The sequence below is a fragment of the Equus asinus genome, chromosome 21 (genome assembly GCF_041296235.1).
Source record: "Equus asinus isolate D_3611 breed Donkey chromosome 21, EquAss-T2T_v2, whole genome shotgun sequence".
Taxonomy (NCBI): domain Eukaryota; kingdom Metazoa; phylum Chordata; class Mammalia; order Perissodactyla; family Equidae; genus Equus; species Equus asinus.
Genome location: NC_091810.1, coordinates 13,517,531 through 13,539,431, shown reverse-complemented (window position 1 = coordinate 13,539,431; position 21,901 = coordinate 13,517,531). Strand labels below are relative to the sequence as shown.

Here is a 21,901-nt window from a genome sequence, read left to right as displayed (position 1 = left end):
GTGAGTTGTTCTACTAATAAATCACTCAGCTAATATCTACTGAGCACCTACTGTATGCCAGGTGCTACTCAAAACAGTCAGGAAGTCAGACAGGATACCCTCCCCCTGGGACTGACGTTAAGGGGCTGGGGGACAGAAGATGAGTCAGCTACGGTGGGACCAGACGGTGCTATGAGGAGAAGGCAGGTGGCTGGGGGATGACTTGGTGGACGCCACTTCAGCCAGGCCGTCAGCAGGAGCCTCTCTGAGGAGGGGACCAGTGGACAGGAGGTGGCCAGCAAAGATGCGGGATGGGCTTGGTGGCAGAGGGCAGAGCAGGTGGACAGCTGCCCAGGAACTGGGGCTCCAAGGAGAGAGGGCAGGGGCCTTCCGGCACCCCCTCTCAGGGGAGGGCATCTGGATAGGCTGGACCCACCTCCACTGGGCGTGAGGGCTGGGCTCCATGCTAGGGGATGTCCCACCTCGTTCGTTAAGCATTTGCTGAAGGCAGGGCCAGCTGAGGCCCACCTCTGAGTGGCGATGGGGGAGGGGCAGTGTCCAGCAGCCTGGTGGTCACGGCCACCTGTCCTGCTTGGCCGTGGAGCCCAGACTGAGGGTGGGGGTGATGGTGGTGGAGGGGCGCCACAGGGAGAAGCGGCCTCAGGCCCAAACTTCAGAACCACCGAGAACCACATAAGTAACCACATTTTCTCTTGGCACATAGACACAACCCCAGCTCTGCCCCGACTCCGTGTGCCCAGGGCAGGCCACTGCCCCTCCCTGGGGCTCCAGCCTCCTCTGGAGACACAGTGACACCCGTAATAATAACAGCTGGTGGTGGTGGTGCGTCTGTGTGTGCTGGGCACTGTCAGCCCTTCAGATAGACCATGTCGTCCTCTGGGGTCTCGTGTTGTCACAGGGGCTTTTCAGTGCGGGGGTCTGCTGGGCAGGGCTGAGACCCGTATGCAAAGACTTTGTAACTGGATTCTAGGATGACTTTGTGCAGGAAATGCAGTCTCTTTCTGTCCGAAAAAATCTGGTGCCTACATCCCGAAGATGTTTGTCCCTAAAAGCGTCCTGCCTCGTCGTGAGTCCTGTCAGTGCCGGCTCGTTCCTGGCTGTAAAAAGCAGACACGGGTGGTGGCTCTCTGAAATCCCCTCACCGAAGGGGAGACACACGTGGTACCCCAGAGCCAGTCAGATTTTCTGTGGCACTCATAACTTTATGGATGAAGAAACTGAGCTTCAGGTCAGGTCCCTTGGCCAAGCTTATTCAGTGTTGTCAGAGGTGGAATGTGAACCCAGGCTGGGGGCACGTGGAGCCCACAGGAGCTCCATGCCAGGCACTGCTGCTCTGTCCATCTCAGGCGAGGTCAGACGGAGGGACAGCGGCTCCTGGCCCACTGGAGAGGCTGGATGGACTTACACAAGCACGGTGTCACCGCCCTCTGACTGGCTTCCCTGCAGTACAGAAAGTCAGAGTGGGAAGGCCTTTCAGAAACCCTCCAGCTGTTCTCCCACAGGCCCAGGGATTCTGTGAGTTTAGCCAGGGAGGGGAGTCAAGAGGGGTACCGATGACAAGCTGAATGTGCTGGGGCTCCTGACCAAAGGCGACAGGGTAAGAGGTGGGGCCCCAGAAACAGGGAGAGACATCTACGCTCAGCCCCAAGCTTCAAACAGCCAGGACCTACGTCACAATCCTCTTTTCCTCTGCAAGCGCAGCTACCCCAGAGAAGCAGGCCACAGAGAGCCCCTCAGGACTGCATCCTGGAACCCCGACACCCTCCTCCGTGATGCAGCAGCACAGACTAGCGGGACAGCTGGGGGGCCTGAGGAGGCTTCCAGTGGCAGCAGTAATGACAGGCCACTCTGTGAGTGCCGAACACGCGTCACGCTGTACCGTGTGCACCAGAACCGTCCCAGCTCCCGCCTCATTTACCACTCACGGCAGTCCCATCGAGTAGGAACAGGTGCCCTGTTTTGCAGATGGGGAAACCGAGGCAAGTCAAGTGACTTGTCCATGGTCCTTGCCAGGCGGAAAGTGGCAGCATCAGAATTGGGACCCAGCATTGGGCTTTCCTTTGGCATTTGGAGGGTTGACTGTGGTGGGGGAGGGGGTAGGTGGGGAGAGGCTCGCAGGCTCCCTACCCCCAAGGAGGCCGAGCCTGGCATCTGCCCTCCTCTCAGATGGCAGCTGCCCCCAGCGGGTGGCCCCACCACCCCATCACCTGGGTGACTGAAATGGCCATTGAGCCCGCTACGGTAGAAGGGCCCCCCTCATGCACCTGGATGCTGTGTGTCAACTGAAAGCGGGGTCCTTTGCTGACAGCTCCACAACCCTCTGCCAGGGGTCTGCGTCCCCACCCTCACCGCATGAAGATGCATGGTCCCAGTCCCCAATGTGGCAGCCTCCTCCTGGCCTCTCCTCGTGACCACGGCTGGGAGTTGGAGGCCTGTCTGCCACCCATGGCAAGACCCCCAAGGGCTTTGTAACCCGTACTGTCAATGTACCAGGAGAGCCGGGCCAGAGGGGCCGCCCACCTAGAAACCCTCTGACCCTGGCTCGCCCAGCCCCACCTGGCACCCGTCAGACCCTGGCTCAGAGAGCAGACCTCAGGGGTCTCCCAGGGGCTGCTCCCCCAACACACTCAGTCTCTGTTCTGTTTAAAGGGGCAGGTGAGTTCCCCTGGGGGCTGTGGAGATGGCTTGTATGTCCCATGTTACCTCCAAGGATCCAAGGAATGTTTCAGAGCCGTGGGTCTGCTTCCTGCGACCCTGAGCTGGGCTGTGAGCTATGATACCCCAGGCAGTCTCTCTCATGATGAATGTGGCATGTGTGTTTCACTTAGTATTTTCTGTGAACAAATACCCAAAATGTAGGGCTTACAACAGCATTCCTTTCTTACTGTGCCTGATGTTGTGGGTTGGAAAGTTGGGACAGTTCCGGTGGTCTTCCGAGGCTCACGGGTTCACTGCGGTCAGCTGGAGGATCAGTGACCTGGAGGGTCCAAGATGGCCTCACTCACAGGGCTGCAGTTGGTGCCAGGGCACCTCAGTTCCCCTCCTCGTGGCCCCTTGCCCAAAGGGCAGACCGCCTTCTTTATATGGTGGTCCCCTCGGATCCCCTCCATGCAGCCCCCCAGTGGACAGGCCAGCTTCAGTCCTGGTGATCCCCTTGGATCCCCTCCATGCAGCCCCCAGTGGACAGGCCGCTTCCGTCCACGGCAGTCTGAGTGCCGCGTTCTAAGAGGATGAAGCTGGAGCTGCAAGACGTCCTGAGGGCCAGTCCCCAAACTGGCTCAGCTGTCATGTCTGCTGCATTCTATTGTGCAAAGAAAGTCGCGTGGCCAAGGGAGGAATGGACCCCACCTGTGGGTGGGCGGAGGAGGGGACAAGTCCCATGGAGGAGGGGCCTGGGCACCAGGATGGGGGAGTTTGTGGCTATATTTTGCAATCACAGTGCGTATCATTGGGATTTTGCTGGGTTCTTATCTTACAAAGGTTGGGGCGAGGGGAACAAGTTCTAAAGTCATTGTATATGAAGGAAAAACTACCCTGGTAAGATGGCCCTTGAAGACCCCTTCAGTTGCCCGTGAGTGCAGAGTCCCTGGGTTGTGTACCCCACCTTGCAGGGAGCTCTGTGTCCACGGACGAGCGCGAGTCCCTGAGCCAGACCAGGTGAGGGAGCCAGGCTGGCCCAGGCCCTGCAGCGTCTGTGGACGCTGGGAATGGGTGGGGTCTCAGCTGGCGGCTCACCTTCCAAGTGGGCTCCATTCTGTGTCACTGTTAAGCACCATAGTTGTGCCCAGGACAGAAGCCATGAGCCACAGGTGGCTATTTAAGTTTTAACTAATTAAAATCAAATAAATTTTTAAAAAACTCAGCTCCCCATTCTCACTAGTGACATTCTGAGTGCTCAGGGGCCACAGAGCTAAGAAGCGGAGAGCCAGGAGTCAGCCGGCTGGAGCCCAGCTCAGCCCCTTCGTCCAGCTGCCCTCCTAGCCACCCACCTTCCTGGTCACCCCGGCCCTGCCCTGGCCGCCGGAGACTCAGAAGTAACTGCCTCACCCCACGTGCTGCCCTCAAGGGGCTCCAGGTCTGCTGAGGGCAGGTGGGCTGGTAACACGCAGTACGTGCTGGGCACCCTTCCTGCTGGGCCTGACTGTGACCACCCTGACCTCAGGGCAGCCAGAGCCTGAGAGATGAGCTGAGGGGGAGCCCTTGGAGCAAGCCACGTCCCTCCCCACCAGGAAGCAAGGGGCTCCTCGCGCACTGCCCGCGCTTTTCCAGTAAAGGGAGGATGGCTTTTCATCATCAAAACTTGTGAGAAGCCTCCCTCCCCGCCCTCGCACACAGCCCCAGACAGGAGGGTTAGTGTGCACGACTGAAAAACTGCAATAAGCCACTAAGAGCCATTTTGGATGAATTTGAAGTCTATGAATTTTATTCATCGCAGCAGCATCTGTTTTGGTTTGAAAGATGTTGATGTGTGAAACAGTATTTTTTTGGTTTACCAGCCATGTTGGGTGTGCATATGGGATGCAAGATCCCCTAAAATAATTCAGGAGCTCCCCACTTGGGAATCCCCGAAACCTCCAGGAGCAGGTCTCTCTGAGCAGTGCCCAGGGCGGTAGCCACCTCCTGCTGTTCCTGGGGCCCGAACTTTGGTTAGCCCCACGCTGGTTTTGTGGTGGGAGCGGAGTGAGGTCCCCTCTTGACATCCCTTCTCCCCATCCCTTCACACTCAGCCTGCAGCCGCCCTCCGCAGCTCCCGCTCTTGCTGGTTCTGTTCTGAGCTCTGCTGGTCTGCGATGGCCCCACAGGTTTGCTCACTCCCTCTAGGCTGTGTGTTCAACAGCTGTGACGCTCTTTGCTGCCTGGGGACAGACTCCGCCTTCCTTATAATCCAAGGGAACAGGGATGATTCAGACACCATCCGTGCCCTCCAGGGCTCTGTATCTAGTGGGAGGCTGAGGGGTCACCACATCCTCTTCCCCCTCCTGCAGGACCCTCCCCGCACCCCACCTGCTCATCAACATCCGTCATCAGCACCCCACGAGGGCAGGGATCTGTGTGTGTGTGGCTGACCTCTTGCACATCATAGGTACTCGGCAGTATTTGTTGCATGAATGAACGAATGAATGCCTGCAAGCTGTGGGGCACGCAGGCACCTGTCCCAGCTCTGCCCTCTGGCTTCTGGCTGTGTCTTCTCTTTGGGGGTCCCACAGACATGTGATGAGCAGGGGCCCCCCGTGGCAGCTGTGTTCACAACTAGATCAGTGCTTTTTCTCCTTTGGGCATCCATGGATTTATTCTCAGGGGTCTTCAAGTTCCACACAATAACTTTTTCGTGTAGATTCTTTATGAGTTGTAAGAGTTAGTTTGAAATAATTTCAATCTTAAAGCAGACTTGCAAGAATAATACAAAACAAGTTTCTCCCATGTACCTTTCACCCAAATTCACCACTAGTAACATTTTGCAAAATTTTACTCACAAAAACATTTATTTCTCCCAGAACTATTTGAGAAGTCGTTGCAAACACGCAATATGACTTCTACTCCTGAATAATACCTCAGCATATATTTCCTGAGAGCAAGGATATTCTCTTCTATAACCATGGTCCAGAAGCCAAACTCGGGAAATTTACCATTGACAGGATGCTTAGCATCTAATATACGATTTATAGTCTCACTTCACCAGTTGTCCCAGTAATGTCCTTTATATCAAGTTTGTACCCCAATCTAGGATCTGCCATTGCATTTAGTCATCATGTGTTTTCCTGAAGCTTTATCAAGGTATAATTTACATACCATAAAATTCACTCATTTTAAGTGTACAATTTCACAATTATTAGTAAATTTACAGAGTTGTATAACCATCACAATTTTATTTCAAATCATTTCCATCTCCCTGAAAAGAAACCTTATGTCTATTTTCTGTCACTCTCTTGTCCCACCCCTGGCCCCAGCAACCACTCATCTACTTTCTATGGCCATAGATTTGCCTTTCTGAGCATTTCACGTAAGTGGCATCACTCGGCACAAGGTTGTCAGGGTTCACCCATGTTGTAGAATGTGTCAGTACATCATTCCTTTTTACTGCCGAATAATAGTCCATTGTGTGGCTATGCCACGTTTAGTTTATCTGTTGTGTCCAACTGACGGACATTTGGGTTGTTTCCACTTTTTGGCTGCTATGAATAATACTGCTATGAATATTCACATACAAGTTTTTATGTGGTCTATATTTTCATTTCTCTTGAGTAGATACCTGGGAGTGGAATTGCAGGGTCTTATAGTAACTCTGTGTTAAACTTTTTAAGAAACACCCAACTGTTTTCCAAAGTGACTGCATTGTTTTTCATTTCCACCGGAAACGGGAAACGAATGAGGGTTCTGATTTCCCCGCATTCTCACCAACACTTGCTATTGTCTTTTTAATTCAGGCCATCCTAATGGACATGGTATCTTACTGTGGTTTTGACTTGCATTTCCCGGATGGCTAATGATGTTGAGCATCTTTTCATGTGTTTATTGGCCATTCATATATCTCCTTTGGTGAAAGGTCTATTCAAAGCTTTTACCCATTTTAAAATTGTATTGTTTTCTTATTATTGACTCATAAGACTTCTTTTGTATTCTAAGTACAAGTCTCTTTTTGGTTATATGATTTGCAAATATTTTCTCCCAGTCTGTGGCTTATATTTTCACTTTCTTGATGGTGTCTCTTGAAGTGCAGAAGTTTTGAATTTTGACAAAATCCAATTTATCAATTTTTTCTTTTATTGCTTATGTGTTTGGTGTCAAGAAATCATTATATCTAAGAAAAGTATCTCAGTTTTTTTTTTTTTTTTTTTGGTGAGGAAGATTGACCCTGAGCTAACATCTGTTGCCAATCTTCCTCTTTTTGCTTGAGGAAGATTGTCCCAGAGCCAACATCTGTGCCAGTCTCCCTCTGTTTTGTATGTGGGATGCCACCACAGCATGGGTCTGCACTCGGGATCCAAACCAGCAAACCCTGGGCTGCTGAAGTGGTGCACATGAACTTAACCGCTATGCCACTGGGCTGGCCCCTAAGATGCTTTTATATCTAAGAAATCATTTTATATCTAAGAAATCATTTTATGTCTAAGAAATCATTACCGAACCCAAGATCACAAAGATTTACTCCTGTGTTTTCTTCTAAGAATTTTATAGTTGTAACTCTTACATTTAGAGCTTTGATCATTTTAAGTTAATTTTTATGTACGATGGGAAGGGTCCAGATGCAGCCTTTTGCATGTGGATAGCTGGTTGTCCCAGTGCTATTTGTTGAAGAAACTATTCTTTCCAATGAACTGTCTTGGCACCTTTATCAAAAATCAATTGACCACGATACAATAATCTTTTAAATGTTATTTTCGTGACCATGACAGCCCTCCCCCATCTTAATGAAAGCGTGTTCCAGATCACCGGGGTGACCCTCTGGAGCAGCTCTGCCACCTGAAGTCTGCGGCTGCCTTTCCTGTCGTTTCTACGAGCACGCAGCCCCTGAGGGACCCTCCCGTGTGACGGCATTTTATGCTGGGTGCAGCGTTTGTTAAAGTGGGGTCTGGTGAACCCTACAAACTGTACTCTCAGGGATCCACCAGTTCTTAAGTCTGAGAAACCCTTAATATGGAGCCACTTCTCAGATGGGAAAGTAGAGGCCCAAACAGGGAAAGTTCCATGTCCAAAGTCATGCATCTGCGAGTGCCCACAGGCCAGCAGAGGCAGCGTGGGGCACAAGAGCCACTTGGAAGTCACCCACCTCCCTCCTACCTATAAAGTGGAGGGGGCCCCACCCATCTCAGAGAATTGCAAGGAATAGAGAGAGTGTGGGCAAAGAGCCCAGCACAGTGCCTGGCTGACACAGAGTGGGTGCCGACTAGTGGAGGTTCCTTACAGGCCTGTACGGTCCCCTCCACAGCAGCAGAGCAGCCCCGAGGGCCAGCGCCAGGCTCCAGCCTGCCCTCTGCCTCAGGCACCACCCATCCCCGTGCTTGTCCATCCAGTGGGTGCAGCTCTGTAGCAGGCCCTGTGCTGATGCTGGCAGAGCAGAGGGGACGCCACCCCTGCCCTCAGGATCTTCAAGCAGGTGAGCAGTCCCAGTAGCTGGCCGTTACAGAACAGCATGGCAGTTGCTATTTCTATTGTAATAGCTAACATGCACTGACTTTCTGCCACATGCCTGGCCCTGTTCTAGGCACTGTCTCAGCATGTACAGGGCACGGTGGGAGCCAAGATGTCTGGAGGAAGTGACATTTTTGCAGCTGGGTATAAAGGATGGGTTTGGACTTCAGCTAACAAAGAGACATAAGCATTCTAGGAATTTTTTGCCAATTTGATGGGTAAAAATGATATCTCATCATTATGGTTTGTGTTTCTTTATAAGTCAGCTTTATATCTTTCTGTATGTTTATAGGCCATTTGTATTTTTTCTCTCAACTACCTAGTTAAATCAACTGGATATTTTTCTTTTGAGTTGTTTATGGTTTTTTCTTACTGATTTGTAAGAACTCTTTATCTACTGAGGAAACCAAGGAAATAATGTGTGCAAATACTCAGTGACGTAAAATAACACAGTGTGCTCCAAAGGCATTAAGTATTGCACAGCTTGACTTTGGAAAAGGCAGGTGAAGATGGCGCCAGGCAGGGAGGCAGAAACCAGTTTTGTGCTAGCCTGGGGAGCCCCGCCTCCATCCCACAGGCCATGGGAGCCATAGAAGGGTTCTGAGCAGGATGTGACTGAATCTCTATTTTGAAAATTGCTTTAAATAAAAGACAGTAAATGATGGAGGGGGGTCTAGAAGGGTAAATCGAGGCCAGAACTTTGTTCAGCTGGAGTGTCTACTTTGTTTGGTGGGTAGTGGGGAGCCACTGAAGGTTCCTGGTGATGACTGGGAGTGAACTGAAGAGACAGTGGCAGGGAGAGCTGCTCTGCCGGCGGCTGTGGAGGGGGAGGGTGCAGGATTGAGGCCAGGGCGGACCTCTGGGTGTGGGGGTTCTGTTTCCCAGCATGAGGCTTTGCCCCCACTGTCATCTCAGCCCCATGTGGTGCCCAGTGCTGTGTCATCTGTCCTGGCTTCGCAGGATGACCTCCGACCCAGACGGAGGGGACCCTTGCCAGGAGTAACCTGGAGAGGAAATATGAACCAAGAGTGTCTGGGCAGGGCACTGCGAATTGGAGAAGGAAAAAGGACCAGCCCATTGGCAAGTGGGAGGGATCTTAGAAGTCTGCAAGCCAACGTCCCCAAGGCAGCTGACCTCTGGCCTCTGCTCCCACAAGCCCAGGAGCGGAGCCCCCACCTCCCCAGCAGCCATTCTGGATCTGGTTGGCTCTTCCAGGGAAAAGGATCTCAGGCTGTTATGGCATCAGAGCCGCAGGGAGCCTTGGCCCTCGTCTTAATTCACGCTGCCTGTCTACTAGATAGAAGAGACTCGGAAGGGAGATGATCCTCCCCAAGGTCACACAGGGATTAGCCCAGCTCACATCAGAGCAGGCCCTGGAAACCAGGCTTCCCAACTCCCCATCCAGTTTCAGAAAGGATTTTTTTTTTTTTTTTTGGTGAGGAAGATTGGCCCTGAGCTAACATCTGTGCCAGTCTTCCTCTATTTTGTATGTGGGATGCCACCATAGCATGGCTTGATGAGCAGTGCATAGGTCGGCACCCAGGATCTGAACCCGAAAACCCCAGGCCTCCAAAGTGGAGTGTGCGAACTTAACCACTACACCACCGGGCTGGCCCCAGAAAGGATTATTTTTTAAACATAATTTTTAAAAACTGGTAGTACATGCATATAGCACAAAAAAATATTTAACTGTGACATGTCAGTGGAAAGTGGTCTCTTTCCCAGCCTGGCCTCCAGCACTTCATGCATTCCCCAGGACCCCGCTGTTCCCGTTTCTAGAGCATCTTCGTCAAAGACACTATCTGCACGTCCCAGCATGCATGCCGTACCCCGCTTTTTCACCTAAAAAGCAGCACACCACACACCCTGGGCTGCCCCTTGCTTTTCCCACTTACCGAACATCTGAGAGACAGTGCCTCATCAGTCCGGAAGCCACGTTCTTTGTGATGGCCGCACAGGCTCCCTTCATAAGGATGCATCACAATGATAGTCTGTTGAGTAAGTCCCTTGTCAGTGCACTTTTAGGTAATAAGAATATTTCAGTACTTTTTATTCACTTGAAAAACAGTTAATTTTTTAAATACAAGTTAGCAGTTACTTAATTTTTTTTAATGTGTGTAAAGAAGAAGATTTAATTGGCCCATGAGCCTGTGCCTATGCCCAGATAGCTAACCCCTGGTGGCTTTTAAAAAATCAACAAATCCTCAGAAAAGCATGAAATAAAAAGTAAAAGCTCCTCACACACCCATTCCACACGCCCCACCATCCTCCCAAAAGGCAGCCGCCAATAGGAGTTTGTTTTGGTATGTGTGCATCCTTTGGGGGAAAAAATTAGGAAGTCCCACATATGTATGACCTTATGGCTGCGTCTCCGTGCGCCTCTCCTCCCCTGTTGCTGGACGGCGGAGGAGAGGCTCTTCCCTACTCTTACACGGAATCTGCTGTCCTTCTATATTAGCATGCTGGATACTTCTGACAGATCACCCTCGAAAAAAGGTGGTGCCGTCTGGCACTTCCGCCAACGGTGTTCTTGGGTGCGCTCAATTCCTCTCACCTTCAACAGAGAAGGTATTATCAACCTTGTTCGTTTTTGCCAACTTGGTAGATGAAAACAGTGGCGAGCATGTTATGTTTTGATTTGTATTTCTTTAATATGCACTTAATTACAAGTGAGACGAAACCTCTTTCCATGAGCTGCTTGTTCAGATCCTTTGCTCTTTTTCTAATTGGTTAGTCATCTTTTTCCTATCGATTTGAAAGAGCTCTTTATGTATCAGGGAAATTAGCTTTCATCTCATTTTCCTCAATTAACTTCTGGCATATGTGCTGCAGATATTTTTTTGTTTACCATTTGTCTTTTTTTTTTTTTTTTTTTTACTGTGTGGTTTTTTTTTCACTCTACTCAGAAGTTTTAATCTTTATACTTAAATTTATCAATATTTTCCTTCATGGCTTCTGGGACTATTTACCCGAGGCATTTTACGCAGCCTGTCTACACATCACAGCTGATCCTACAGCAGCCTTTGAAGGGAGGCAGGGTGGGGAGCTGTGTGTCGGTTCCCTTTTACAGGTGAATTCAAATGAGGCTCAGAAAGGTGGTGGGACTTGCCCAGCAGAACAGATTCTAAACCCTTTGTTCTCACTTCCCTCACCTGCCTTCCAACCAGCCAAGTCACTCACTCCTGGCACTGATGACAAAAGGATGTGGTTTCTCTAGCAGAGAATTTTTAATTATTAAAACTACAAGCATCTTTTCTTCCTTTAAGTGCTCTTTTTAAAAATATTTTTCAGGGGCCAGCCCAGTGGCGCAGGGGTTAAGTTCGCATGTTCTGCTCCGGCGGCCCGGGGTGTGCCAGTTCGGATCCCGGGTGTGCACCTAGGCACTGCTCATCAAGCCGTGCTGTGGCAGGCGTCCCATGTATAAAGTAGAGGAAGATGGGCACGGATGTTAGCTCAGGGCCAGTCTTCCTCCAAAAAAAATCTTTGAAATTAAAAAATTAACTCCTAGTTCTCAAAAACAAAATTTCCAACATATAAAGAGTGACAGGGGGTTTGGGGGGGGCTCATGCCTGGCCCCAAAAGCCCACCCCCCCAGGTGACCACTGTCCTGTTTGCTGTGAGCACCAATGAGGCGCCATGGCTCACTCTTGCCATGAGGTGAGGAGGACCCACCAGGAGCTGGACCATTCCTCTTCATCTCTGCTTGTCACCAGTGCCTTGTATATGCTAGGAACACCTTAGGTGCTCAATAATTGCTTCAAGACAGAAGACTGAGGTGGTCGGGCACTCCACTTAGACACTGCAGCCTCACGGGCCTGTACTCAAATCCCAGCCGGGCCCCTTCGCAACTGTGTGAGCGTGGGCAGGTGACTTACTGCCTTCTGCTGCAGTGCCCTTGTCTGTAAAACTGGGATAATAGTTTCTACCTCAAGTAAATGAAGTAAGATTCATAAAGTGCTGAACGAAATGTCTGCCTCTCCCCTCTGATATCTGCCGGTTCCTTCCTGGATCCGGTGCCCACTCCCACCTGGCCCCAGTGTCCAGGCTCAGCAGATAGCAGAGCTGAAAATCAAGCTCCCTCCCTCCCAAAAGCCCAGAGAGGGGAAGTGCCTTGCCCAAGGTCACACAGCCCATCCGTGGGAGGGCCAGCAGAGACTCCCTTCTGCTGACGCATTACATCACTCACCCAGCTTCCTCTCTGTTGGACCACTGCAGCCGCGTCCCTCTGGCCTCCTGTCTCTCCCCTTCTCGCCACCAGGGGGCGCTTCCTAAACACAGCCCGGACCACGGACGCCCTTGCACCAACCTGGTCGGGGGCTCCATGCTGCCTCCGGAAGGAGGCCGCTTCTGGTTGGTCTGGTGTCCGAGGCCCTCGGCACGCGCCCTCTCTCCTGCACGGCGGGCAGCGCGCATTTCCATCCTTGCTTTTTCCTTAGGCGCCCTCCTCCTGGAGCGCCTCCCCTTCCTGCCCCTGCCAGGCCGGCCTCTCCTGTCTGCGCCACTGCTTCCCCACCGACTGGGTCCCTCTCTGACTGCGCAACCCCCTTCCCCGTAACAGTTGCCAGGCCGCTGTGGCCCATCCCCAGCGTCCAGTGGGTGCTGAGCCAGTGTTTGGTGCGGGATAAGGGGTGCTGCCGGCGGACCGGGATCCTCTTCCCAAAATTGGGAGGAGCGCGTGTCCTGGAGGGGACTCGGGGGGCGTGGTGCCAGAGCGGACGCCAGCGGCCCCGCCGCGCTGTGCGACTGGGCCTCAGTCTTGTCATTTGCGGAGTGGGGAGGCTGGGTAGTGCCCGCCGCGGGTGCGGTTCTCCGTGGGAGGGGCCCAGGGGCCTTGGCGTGAGGCTGCGTTTGCTAGGTGTTTATTTAGGGGTCTTGGGGAGTCTGAGGTTGGACTGCTGGGCCACAGAGCCCCCTTCTCCGCTCCCCGGGCCCAGCGCCGGCAGCGGCCCCGCCGACCCGAGCGCCCTCAACTCGCCCCGGCTCGGTGACGTCGGCGGCTGGGGCGGCACCCGTCCTCCCCGCCCCCCCCTCCACTCCCACACACCTCTCGAAGGGGGGAAACTGAGGCCGGGCGCGGAGAGCCCACAGCCAAGGTCACGGCGCGCGGGCGGCGGAGCGGGCAGGAGGGCCGGGCGCGGGGAGGCCGCCCCGACCGAGCACCCTGCTCGGGCTCTGGCTCCCGAGCGCCCCCGGGCCCCCCCGCGCCCCGCCGGCCCGACGCGCTGGGGCCGCGCCCGCGCTCCGCGCCCGCCGCGGAGACGGCGCGCGCTCGGCGGCTGCAGGCGGACCCGCGAGGTAGGAGGCGGGCCGGCGGGGCTGCGGCGGTGGCGGCCGGGCCAGTGCGGGCCGGGGGTCGGCGGGGCTGCGGCCGGGAATGCCCCCCGCGAGAGCCTGGGCGACAGCTCCGCCCCCGGGGCCGCGGCTGCAAAGACGCGCGAGCAGCTCTCGGGAACCGGCGAAGGGGGGTGGTGATCGCGGGCGGCTTCGCGGAGCCGAGCCCGGAGGAGGTTCCGGGGCTGCAGTCTTGGGGACACCAGCCACGGTGTTGTAGGGTTGGGGATCAGAGGCCGCCAGGCTCTCGGGAATGGGGACCCGGGCTACGCAGGCGGCCCGGAGGGCCTGGGGTCGCCAACGCCGGGCTTTCTGAGCTGGGGCTCTGCAAGTGTCGCTTTCTGGGACTCAAGCGGTGAGGACGCAGGAGATTCAGCCTCCGCGGCTATGCGGACTGCTCATCCGAAACCTTGCGGACGCTGAAGGCGCGATCTTGGGGGGAGGGGGGCCCAGGGTGCTCTATCTCCGCGTCTATGCAGGTGGCTGCCTTCTCGGGGCGGGGGGAGGGAAACGTGCAACCAGGCCCCGAGGGTCGCCAGGCGAAGCCGCCCTCCACCCCCCCTCCTTCCCTTCTCTCCCACCTCCTTCCTGCTTTCGCCTCCCCGCGGAGAAATCCCGCGGCTGAGCCTAGGGTCCGGAGCCTGCGGGCGGGAGGTTGAGGCATCTCAGGAATTCGCTGGGAGCCAGATAGAGGCGCCTGCAGGCAGGGAGTGAGGAGCTTCAGCTGGGCTGGGGGGGCTGGCTCCAAATCCCGTCCTGCCCCTAACCCCCGCCCCCGTGTGACCTTGGGCAGCCCCTCCTCCCGCTACCACTTGGGCAAGAGGCTGATTCTTAGTCTCGGAAGCCCCTGGGGTTCAGACCCCCAGGGGGCGGAAAGTCGGTGTGGGCAGCAGTGCTGGGAGGCTGGAGTAGACAGGGCAATCTCTGGATCCGGTCCCAAATAGGGCAGGAGGCAGCAGGGGTCTGAGAAGTGAGTGATGGGGCTGTTTCGGGTGTCAGGACACCCTGTCCCACCTGCCAGCCTGAGGTGGGTCCCTCCTATGGGAAGGAGCTCAGAGTGGGGCAAACCCCTGCCCTGCCCAGAACCGGCTGCCCTTAGGCTGTGAGGGGGCAGGGAAGTTGACAGAGGTGAGTCAAGGCTGTCTGCCCCCACCCCAATCATGGGGAACCCCCTCCCCCATATTTCTGCTAGGCAGTTGCCACTTTAAATTGCCAAGCTTTCAACTGTCACAGCTGATCTGTTCCTGGAGCAAACGGAGCAGAAAGATGACAGTGGGTATCCCCTCCCCCAGGTCTGTCCGCAGGATGAGGCTCACGGGGACAGCAGTCGGCTCTGCCTGGTCAGCTTTGTGCATTTTGCTCTGGGCATGCTCTGTAACTGGTGGGGGAGGCACTCATTCTGGACTGGGAGCGGGAGTCTGGTTGCGCTCTTTAACAAGCTGCTGCTCCACTCTGCGGTCAGTCCCCAGCCGACAGCGCACACGTGCCTGTGCAGCCCCTCGGAGCAACTCTGAACTGAAATGACACAGGACTGGCCCTTTGCTCACCCTCCCCTGCCCCAGCATTCTGCCTGGCTCCTCACTTGGGCCTGCAAGGTGGCCAAGCCTCTGAACCCATGCAGGGCCAGAGCCTTGCGGTTGGGTTTGAGAGGAGAGAAGACAGACAGCCCAGACCCCGCCCCCAGGGCAGGAGAAGGTGAGGCAAGAGTGCTTGGGGTGCCACGATGCCCACGGCTCGGCCATTGAGCATCAGCGCTGGAGGGAGCAGCCTGGGGCCAATCCCCTGTTAGAGATGGAGAAACTGAGGCCAGAGAGAGGCAGGGACATGCCCAAGGTCACGCACCATCCTGCTGTTCCCGGCTGTCCAGCAGTCCCGCCATCCTTGGGGAACTGCTGCCTGGGGAACGCTCAGAGGACTCGGTGTTCCCCTCACAGGTCCCTGCAGTGGAGGGACAAGGAAGGGACCGGCGCCCTCCTCTGCAGGGACTCTGGCTCCAGCGCGGTTTGCAAACATTAAGTAATCTTGTCTCGTGACCAGGGTTGCCACCCTCTCTCAAGGCTGCTTAAAGGGCCAGTGGCTGCCTGCCCTTCCAGCCACTGCTCTGACCACCCTGCCCTGCCCACCCTGTGCCTGCTGGCCCCACAACAACCCTGTGGTTTTAGTCGTGCCCCTTCCCCGTTGTGCAGAGGGAAGTGCCAAGGCCATGTTGGACTGGGACCCTTTGTGTCCCCAGCTTTCTCCACACCAGTATTCTAACTGCTGGGGTGGGGAAGCTAAGCACCTAGGCATCCCCAACCAAAAGGGACACAGCCATCCTTTGTTCTTGTAGTAAGCTCCCCGTCACTGGGGTATGCAAGCTGGAGATGAATGCTGACTGGGCAGGGAGGTTGTGAACCTGGCTCTGTGAATCTGGAGGGTTGAGCAAATGTCTTTCATTTCCTGCTGCTCCTTCATGATTATGGGGTAGGGAACGGGGTTGCTTGCTCCTGTCAGGAGGTGTTTCCTCCTGGTGCGGGCCGTAAGGACTGGTGTCCCATACACCGCCATTGCTCAGACCTGACGTTCGTTGCCTCGGTGAAATGTGACTCAGACCTGCTTCTGGGAGTAGCGTCTTCCAGCGCCCGCTGCTGTCCGCTGGGCCAGCTTGCCCCGTGCTGGCTCCTGCAGAGACTTGCACCCGACGCCTGCCTCCCAGAGACCTCTGTTCATCCATCATCACTCTCGTCATTGTCGCCTCTTCAGCATAGGGCTGACTCTGGACCCCTGGTGAGACACCAGTCTTCAAGATGCCTCCCCCAGCCAGGGCTATTCCGTGGGGCTACCGCACCACGAGCCAACCAGGAAAAGCAGGACGCAGGCCGCCAAGCCCCAGGGACTCTTCAAGGAAGCGGTGTGTGGCCTTCTGATCCAGCACGTTTACAGACATTTCTTTACAGAAGCGTGTATTCTGTGCCAGACCCCGTCACAGTGGCTCTCACATACATTATCCCATTTCATCTGCAAAACCACAAACCCATCCATTAATGTGTATGAAGGTTCTAGAAGCATAGTATTAAAACAATGATGTCAGCCCCGCAGGCCAGCAGGAATGATTTAGAGCATCCCCACCTAGGTTGAGTCGTCTCGGAGCCGCTTGGTTGCCCCGGGGTCCCGACAGTCTGCATTGTGCCCAGACGCCCCTGGGGGAAGTCCTCTGGGAGGGGTGCTCAGACCCCAGTGAAGAGCACAGAGTCGGGCCTGACCCATATGAATCCACACGAGCCACATGTGATGGAGACAGAGGCATGCAGAGGGCCCTGAACCTGAGTTGGGCCTGACTCACTGCCTCTCTAGAAGGTAATCCTAGCCTGTGCCGTGTCCCTTCCTGTCAGGATGACACTGTCTCCTCCTCAAGATTGAGCTCTCTGAGGGCTGGCCGGTGGCGGAGGCGCCTCCTGGCCCCTGGCACCAGGGCCTAATAGAAGTTTCTGTTGTCCTCATCTGAGTTGAATCTAAACAAGAAACTAGCTGCCTTATAAGGTAGTGAGTTCCCCTCACTGGAGGTATGCAAGCTGAGGAGGTACAGGAGATTCGTGTGTCTCAGTTTAGGTACCCGACGGTCATTTTAACTCCAAGACTCCCAGAGCCAATGATTTTTTAAAAAATTTTTATCTGAGGACTTAGTGAAAGCTATCAGGATGGTAATGCAGGTTCGTAAAAATGCTGAGTGCCAGGGCGATTTAATAAAGCCGATTGCCTGGGGCCATGATGGGACCGTTTCACCATGAGCTCCTCCGGATGCAGACTCAGGACCAGCTTTGGACTTAGCCAAGAGGCCTGAGGACTTGGTACCAAGAGAAGCAGGAGGGCGAATCTGTGGGCAGCCACTGGGGTCACTCGGCCACCCTCACTCGGGGAACCTGGAGGCCAGGGAGCTGCTTGCTTGCTGCTCTGGACAAGTCCCTCCCCCCCCCCTTTGGCCGAAGGAGTTCGGAAGAGACCAGAAGCCACTCCGGCAGTTGTAACTGGCATCCTCAAGGGTTGCAGGGCATGGGAGGGGCTGAAGTGTGAGGCCCCCCTGGCTTAGTCTATGCCCTGGCTGGGGCCACCTGTCTCTGGGCCTGCGCTCCAGTCCTGACCTGGGACAAGTCGCTGGACCTCCTGTGCCTTAAGATAGGGTGATGAAGGTGCCGACCCTCCTGAGACAGTCGTGAGGACAACTCTGTGAAACCGTGTCAGTGTCATCCCGTTATTTTTCATTTCCTCCTTTGGGGAGAAGCCCGCTAAGTATTTCTCAGACCTCAGAGTCCAAATAGCACTTCCAGCTCCGTTCATTTACTCATTCAACCAACGCTTACGGAGCGCTACTGTGATAGTGCAGGAGCAAAGCCTCAGAAAGCCCTGCCCTCCCAGAGCTTGTATTCTAGCGGGGGATGACCCAAAGTGAATAAGTCAGCAAAGAAAGGAAAGAATTTCACAGTGCGAAATGCTAAGAAGAGCGAGTCTGCTCTGGTTGATGTTGAAGGTGATTTGTGGCGGAAGAACTCTTCCACAGGGACAGGCAAAGAACCCTGGTTTGAGCCCTGCCGGACCTAAATTCCAGTCCTGGCCCTGCTGACTTCCAACTTGCTGTGTAACCTTAGGCAAGTTCCTTTCAGTCTCTGATCCTCGGTTCTTGTCTGTGAAGTGAGAGAGCAGGATGAGCCCTTCCAGCTCAGATGTCTTGTGTTGCCATCTTGTCGAGCCCAGTGGTGCTGCTGTCACCGCTGGGGCCCCTGCCTGTCCCTACGCATACCACGCATGCCTTTCTATTTAAATATGCTGCGTGACCTGTCACGCAGAAAGGTGGAAAACATACTGTCCTTCTCATTCTCACTGTCTTACTGTGCATCTGAACAGCGCTTTGTGATACAGTTTTGTTTTGATTTTTGAGCTCTCTATCAGTAGACTTAGGCTGTGGCTATTTGTTTGGGTCTGGCTCCTTTTGCTCAGATTTGTGGCTCTGTGATTCGTCCAGTCATGAGCAGCCGCACTTTGTCCTTGTCACTGCTGCAGGGTGGCCTGCTGTACCATCGGCCCCAGTTTGTCCACCCAGTCCCCTGTGATGGGCGTGGGGGGTTAGTTTGAGGCTGTTGCTCTTGAACCTGGTGCACATGGCGCCTGGGCCTGTCCTCTCACTGGGTGGGGAAGTGTGCACACACTCAGTGTCGCGAAACAGCGCCACACCGGCTGGGCCTGCCTTCCTGCTCGCTGCCGCTCCCCCTGTCAGTCCTTGTCAGGGTCGCTCCCCTGGTGGGTGCGTGGTGGTTCTCACTGTGGGCTCCCTGCCTTTCCCTGACTGCGGACCAGGTCAGGTGTCTTTGGGTTGTTTTTGGCCCTTTGGAGCTCTCCTCTTTGGTGACGTGCCTGGTCAGGTCTTTTGCCCATCTTGGGCTATCTTTGCATTTCTTGTTGATCTAGAGGATTCTTTAGGTATTCCAGATTCTAATCCTTCATCAGTTGTGTATGTTGTAAGTATCTGGCCTTTTTCACTTTTCCTGGGGTCTTGGGATGAACCTCTTAATTTAAATAAAAAAATAAATTTTATTTTTTTTGGTGCAAGATTAGCCCTGAGCTAACTGCTGTCAATCCTCCTCTTTTTGCTGAGGAAGATTGGCCCTGAGCTAACATCCGTGCCCATCTTCCTCTACTTTATATGTGGGACGCCTGCCACAGCATGGCTTGCCAAACAGTGCCATGTCTGCACCCAGGATCCGAACTGGCGAACTCCGGGCCACCGAAGGGAACATGTGCACTTAACCGCTGCGCCACCGGGCCAGCCCCTAAGTAGTCAAATTTATCTTTCACCTTATTATTAATGTTTTGTGTGTTTTAAGAAATCCCTTCCTACCCTGTGGTCACAAAGATTCTCCTGTATTCTCCTTTTACATGAGACCTTTAATCTGCCCAGAGTTGGTATTCGTGTATGGTGTGAGATGAGGGTCCCATTTCTCTCTTTCACACACACACACCCCCCGTTCCCCAGGTGGCCCAGCACTGCTCAGTGATGAGTGTGTCCCCCCACACAGTTATCCATACCTTTCCCTGGGCAGATGGGCAGGAGCCCAGGACCCCAGGCTCCGGGCTGGAAGGCCCAGCGGAGTGTGGTGATCAGGGACAGCCCCTGAGGGCAGGGTGGACAGCCCTCCCCCAGCAGACCAGCTGCCGCTCCTGCCAAACAGGTCTGTGGGGCTGGGCCGTCACGTGTCTGACTGGCGCTGACTCGGGCTCTGGCGGATTAAGCAGGGGCTCAGGGCTTATGTCCCGCACTGGCCACTGCACAGGCCTGGGGGAGGACGGAGGGACTCGTCTATGTGGGCCGCAGGAGGCCCCCCGAGGCCAGCGAGGCTGCGCTGTTGGTGGCAGGAGCCCCCGCCCAGGGCATTGGACAAGGTAAGAGAGGGCCAGGATGGTCCCTGGCCTGGTCTTCCCACCCAGCTCTGGGTGCCTCTGTCTGGAAAACAAGATGTCCCTTCCCATGCTCTTCCCATCTGGGTCTGTTTAGGGTGGCCGAGAGCCAGGAGGTGGAGGACCATAGCCTGCAGCAAGGAGCTGCCGTGTCCCCGGGCCCTGAGCCAGCTCACTCGGGCTCACACACACAGGGTGAGCCCACCATCTCCCGAGGGACTCTGTGTCCTCGTTAGTGTCCTGGGCCTGCCCACTAGGCAGGGGGGTCACTGCCAACTCTAATCCGCCCTCCAGATCCTGCAGCCTTTCCCCAGGCGGTGGCCAGTCCCTGGCCTGGCAGGACACAGCCTTCCTGCTCCTGGAGTCATCAGGGCAGGGAAGAGGGAGTGGGTGTGTCCTGAGCACCTGCTGCCTGGCACGTCCCCTGGGGGAATCTTTGCTCCTGCCCTGCAAGGTAGGGAAGATTCACCCACTTAATAGATGGGGAAATAGGTTCAGGGAGGGGCTGTGGTCCAGCTGGGCCTGGGCTGGGAAGACGGCCCCCAGCATCTCAGCAGCCTGCCTACGTGACCCCAGAAGCTGCCGGCTCTGCTCACCCCTCCCCCCTGCCCCTCGGCCCAGTGGACTGCCTACGGGGGCCTGACTAGCGCACTGCCTCTGGAGCGGGCCTGCGCCTCCCGGGGGGAGCGCCCGGGGATTCGAGGTCCCTGGGGGTAAGTCGCTGGAGCAAGAGCCGCCTGTGGGCCCGGCCCAGCCCAGATCTCCTCGTTTGTGCAGGTGGGGACAATAGCAGGCCTCACCCCTTCAGCCCCTCTGAGGCTGAAATGCGACTGCGCACGAAAGGGCTTCCAGACACAGCCACGCTCCCCTCCCGGCTGCTCCCAGCAGACTCTCAGGAGATCTTGGCCTTTGTTCTTACAGGGAAGGTCAGTCCCTGAGCTTCCTTCTTGCTCTGAAATTCTGAGCTCCTGTCCGCTTCCTTTCTTCCTGGCCTTTTATTTAGGTGTTTATTTCTCTGAGTTTACCATTTGTTCCTATCATACAGGCACATAGTAAAAATGATCAACTTAGAAGAGTATCTAGGGGCCGGCCCGGTGGCGTAGCAGTTAAGTGCGCAGGTTCTGCTTTTCGGCGGCCCGGGGTTCGCCGGTTCGAATCCTGGGTGCGGACATGGCACCACTTGTCAAGCCATGCTGTGGTAGGCGTCCCACATATAAAGTAGAGGAAGATGGGCATGGATGTTAGCTCAGGGCCAGGCTTCCTCAGCAAAAAGAGGAGGACTGGCAGTAGTTAGCTCAGGGCTAATCTTCCTCAAAAAAAAAGAGTATCCGGTGAAAACTAATATGGCCCCACCCCAGAGCAAATATGAAAAGCAGTTTTGGACATCTGGCCAGAAATATTCAGGAGATACACGTCTATACACACATGTTATTTATTCCTTCTGCTGTATTTTAAAGAAAACGCCCTCAGCCGGCTCTGCCTGGTCCTGTGGCAGCTCTGGGCCTTTAAATCGGCCCACTCGGCGGAGCCTGAGTGCCACCTCCCTCCAGAAGGCGCCGTGTCTGTGGACGCTGGCACCGGACTCTCCTCGTCAGCAGGACCTGAGGGAGGCTGGAGCCTGGCACAGGGCAAATGGGATTGTTGGGCAGCAAAGAAGGCCCCTCTGTGCAGGCGAAGGCCCGAGTTGGAGAACAGCTCCCCTCCTCCCGCTCCAGCAGATCTGGGTCTGGAGTGAGGGTGGAGCCTGAGGACCTGGCCCAGGCCCAGCCTGGCTGCCAGCTGGCCACTGGGTGACCTTGAGCCAGCCCTGACCTCCTCTGGGCTCCTGACTCAGTGTGGAAGCCCAGGCTGTGCGGTGGCCTCCGTGAGAGGACTGAGGGTCTGTATCCTTGAGGACCCAAGCAAGCCACGTGTCCCCCATCCCACCTGGGCTGAAGCCTGTGACGTGAGCAAGAGCTTTCACTGCCTTCCTGTTAAGCTTTGACGTGGCCGCTGAAGTCGGTGCCAAGTCCCG

General features: G+C 55.1%; 1 protein-coding gene and 1 long non-coding RNA gene across 18 annotated transcripts in view; one reads left to right on the top strand and one right to left on the bottom strand.

Moving 5' to 3' along the window:
- The window catches only part of IQSEC1 (IQ motif and Sec7 domain ArfGEF 1), a 352,756-nt gene that overhangs the window by 238,888 nt on the left and 91,967 nt on the right, over window positions 1-21,901 (top strand). For 2 of the 17 annotated variants that reach the window (XM_070493490.1, XM_070493488.1), the window contains exon 1: window positions 19,716-19,872. The exons of 10 other annotated variants lie outside the window; for them this stretch is intronic. In XM_070493490.1, the coding sequence (XP_070349591.1) occupies window positions 19,739-19,872 (134 nt within the window). In that variant the 5' untranslated portion in view covers window positions 19,716-19,738. Of the gene's footprint in view, window positions 1-13,235; window positions 13,426-19,660; window positions 19,873-21,901 lie in introns of those variants that run through there. 5 more of the 17 variants (XR_011496626.1, XM_070493491.1, XM_070493493.1 and 2 more) reach the window with 4 other exon arrangements.
- On the bottom strand, window positions 1,447-19,061 carry LOC123279716 (uncharacterized). The gene is made up of 3 exons (XR_011496629.1): window positions 14,043-19,061; window positions 10,026-10,121; window positions 1,447-9,134 (listed from the first exon to the last, which is right to left on the bottom strand). It is a non-coding gene; the product is annotated as an uncharacterized lncRNA (long non-coding RNA).